At 43.1% G+C, this 3,946-nt stretch overlaps 1 protein-coding gene across 1 annotated transcript; it reads right to left on the reverse strand.

Moving 5' to 3' along the window:
* Window positions 1–651: 651 nt before the first annotated feature.
* On the reverse strand, window positions 652–954 carry LOC125537765 (putative lipid-transfer protein DIR1; the record flags this gene model as incomplete). The annotated part of the gene is made up of 1 exon (XM_048701082.2): window positions 652–954. A coding segment is annotated over one exon (303 nt), but the record flags the coding sequence as incomplete, so codon positions are not given.
* Between the last annotated feature and the right edge of the window lie 2,992 nt (window positions 955–3,946).

Below are 3,946 nucleotides of genomic sequence, written 5' to 3' on the forward strand. Positions count from 1 at the left end.
AAAGATTAACATTGACTACAGTTTCTTTAATTGTAGATAGATGTGAAATCACAACTCCAAAAGAAAACTAGCCGCACAAATACACGGGTGTCTTGATAGTTGATTACAGAATTACCTAGGAGTGATAGTCACAAAGGTTATTTGCCGTGATGGTTCTCATTAGTATTGATCTGGTTATATACAGCTCGTCCAGGTTTAGTTACACATCAAGAGATGGTGGATAATGAAGAGTGAAGTCTGTAGACCTTGTACATTCTAGTACTAAGCCATAATGCTAGACATTACAACACATGTTAGATAGCACTAACTGGATACAACTAACAATGACCAATTAGAAAAATATGCCGCGATCCACATTTACTTTTTCACTAAAAACATACAACTTCTGGACACAAAGAACACCACTATAATTAAGATATTAAATTCATGGGACAACATGCCAAGTACTTGCCATCCTTACACTTCCATTATAACATGCGTACTATTTTATCAAGATCTTATGAGATAATCACACTCCCAATCACACAACATTAAGACCGAGAGCACAATGTCTTTTCAAGTGCTCCTCCACTTATTTAGCCATGCATATAAGTGCTCATGCAGATGTAGAGCAACCGACGCCTAGGTACTTATAGGTAGTACATCTGATCATCACGAGCAGTTGTTGGGCAAGATGAGACCGCACTTGCCGGGCAGCACCATGGCGTGGTTTGCGTCGATGTGGTACATTCTCAGCCATATACCGGCGATGCCTTTGTAGCGGCAAATGTATGATAGGTTGGCCTTCGCAAGCGCGGCACACCACTCAGCCGATGGGCTGTCCGTCGGGTTATTCACTGCCGCTGCGGGTTGGCAAAGTTTGAATTCATCATTCGACATGCCACAGACGCCATGAACACCCTCTAGTGCGGCTAGGGGCAACACCATGACAAGCAACAATGTTGCAGCCAATGCATGTTACTAAGGGGCTGTTTGGATTGTGACTATCTTTGCCATATATTGCCACATGATTTTTGCCACACTTGCCTTAGTTGAGTTGCTCAAATTGTTAGCCACACTTTGACTTGCCTAAGGGAATCTTGCCACACTTTCGGTGTCTATGACATGTGGGGTTCACTGCTCATAAAAAAAATCCTTGCCTTAGGTGTGGCTAGAACCAAACACCTACCTAACTTGGTCAAACTTGTTGGGGAACGTAGTAATTTCAAAAACTTTCCTATGCACATGCAAGATCATGGTGATGCATAGCAACGAGAAGGGAGAGTGTTGTCTACGTACCCTCGTAGACCGAAAGCGGAAGCGTTAGCACAACGCGGTTGATGTAGTCGTACGTCTTCACGATCCGACTGATCAAGTACCGAACATACGACACCTCCGAGTTCAGCACACGTTCAGTCCGATGACGTACCTCGAACTCCGATCCAACCAAGTGTTGAGGGAGAGTTTCGTCAGCACGGAGGCGTGGTGACGATGTTGATGTTCTACCGACGCAGGGCTTCGCCTAAGCACCGCTACAGTATTATCGAGGTGGACTATAGTGGAGGGGGGCACCGCACACGGCTAAGAGATCAAGAGATCAACTGTTGTGTCTATGGGGTGCCCCCCTACCCCCGTATATAAAGGAGCAAGGGGGGTGCGACCGGCCAGGGAGAGGGCGCGCCAGGAGGAGTCCTACTCCCACCGAGAGTAGGACTCCCCCCTTTCCTAGTTGGAATAGGATTCGGGAGAAGGAAAGAAAGAGGGGAAGAAGGAAAGAGGGGGCCGGCCCCCTTTGCCCTAAACCAATTCGGTTTGGGCCTTGGGGGGCGTGCCCCACACTCCCCTTGCTGCCCTCTATTTCCACTAAGGCCCATGTAGGCCCATTAAACCCCCGGGGGGTTCCGGTAACCTCCCGGCACTCCGGAAAAATCCCGATTTCACCCGTAACACTTCCGACATCCAAATATAGGTTTCCATTATATCAATATTTATGCCTCGACCATTTCAAGACTCCTCGTCATGTCCTTGATCACATCCGGGACTCCGAACAACCTTCGGTACATCAAAACATATAAACTCATAATATAACTATCATCATAATGTTAAGCATGCGGACCCTACGGGTTCGAGAACTATGTAGACATGACCGAGACACGTCTTCGGTCAATAACCAATAGCGGAACCTGGATGCTCATATTGGCTCCTACATATTCTACGAAGATCTTTATCGGTTAAACCGGATAACAACATACGTTGTTCCCTTTGTCATCGGTATGTTACTTTCCCGAGATTCGATCGTCGGTATCTCAATACCTAGTTCAATATCGTTACCGGCAAGTCTCTTTACTCGTTCCGTAATACATCATCCCTCAACTAACTCATTAGTTGCAAGGCTTGCAAGGCTTAAGTGATGTGCATTACCGAGAGGGCCTAGAGATACCTCTCCGACAACCGGAGTGACAAATCCTGATCTCGAAATACGCCAACCCAACAAGTACCTTCGGAGACACCTGTAGAGCACCTTTATAATCACCCAGTTACGTTGTGACGTTTGGTAGCACACAAAGTGTTCCTCCGGTAAACAGGAGTTGCATAATCTCATAGTCATAGGAACATGTATAAGTCATGAAGAAAGCAATAGCAACAAACTAAACAATCAAGTGCTATGCTAACGGAATGGGTCAAGTCAATCACATCATTCTCTAATGATGTGACCCCGTTAATCAAATGACAACTCATGTCTATGGCTAGGAAACTTAACCATCTTTGATTCAACGAGCTAGTCAAGTAGAGGCATACTAGTGACACTCTGTTTGTCTATGTATTCTATTCACACATGTATTATGTTTCTGGTTAATACAATTCTAGCATGAATAATAAACATTTATCATGATATAAGGAAATAAATAATAACTTTATTATTGCCTCTAGGGCATATTTCCTTCAGTCTCCCACTTGCACTAGAGTCAATAATCTAGTTCACATCGCCATGTGATTTAATACCAATAGTTCACATCACCATGTGATTAACACCCATAGTTCACATCGACATGTGACCAACACCCAAAGGGTTTACTAGAGTCAATAATCTAGTTCACATCCTATGTGATTAACACCCAAAGAGTACTAAGGTGTGATCATGTTTTGCTTGTGAGAGAAGTTTAGTCAACGGGTCTGCCACATTCAGATCCATAAGTATTTTGCAAATTTCTATGTCAACAATGCTTTGCACGGAGCTACTCTAGCTAATTGCTCCCACTTTCAATATGTATCCAGATTGAGATTTAGAGTCATCTGGATCAGTGTCAAAATTTGCAATGACGTAACCCTTTACGACAAATCTTTTTGTCACCTTCATAATCGAGAAACATATCCTTATTCCACTAAGGATAATTTTGACCGCTGTCCAGTGATCTACTCCTAGATCACTATTGTACTCCCTTGCCAAAAACAGTGTAGGGTATACAATAGATCTGGTACACAGCATGGCATATTTTATAGAACCTATGGCCTGAAGGAAATATGCCCTAGAGGCAATAATAAAGTTATTATTTATTTCCTTATATCATGATAAAAGTTTATTATTCATGCTAGAATTGTATTAACCGGAAACATAATACATGTGTGAATACATAGACAAACAGAGTGTCACTAGTATGCCTCTACTTGACTAGCTCGTTAATCAAAGATGGTTATGTTTCCTAACCATGGACAAAGAGTTGTTATTTGATTAACGGGATCACATCATTAGTTGAATGATCTGATTGACATGACCCATTCCATTAGCTTAGCACCCGATCGTTTAGTATGTTGCTATTGCTTTCTTCATGACTTATACATGTTCCTATGACTATGAGATTATGCAACTCCCGTGTGCCGGAGTAACACTTTGTGTGCTACCAAATGTCACAACATAACTGGGTGATTATAAAGGTGCTCTACAGGTGTCTCCAAAGGTACATGTTGG

The sequence above is a fragment of the Triticum urartu genome, chromosome 2A (assembly GCF_056163025.1).
Source record: "Triticum urartu cultivar PI428250 chromosome 2A, HENAU_Tu73, whole genome shotgun sequence".
Classification (NCBI taxonomy): domain Eukaryota; kingdom Viridiplantae; phylum Streptophyta; class Magnoliopsida; order Poales; family Poaceae; genus Triticum; species Triticum urartu.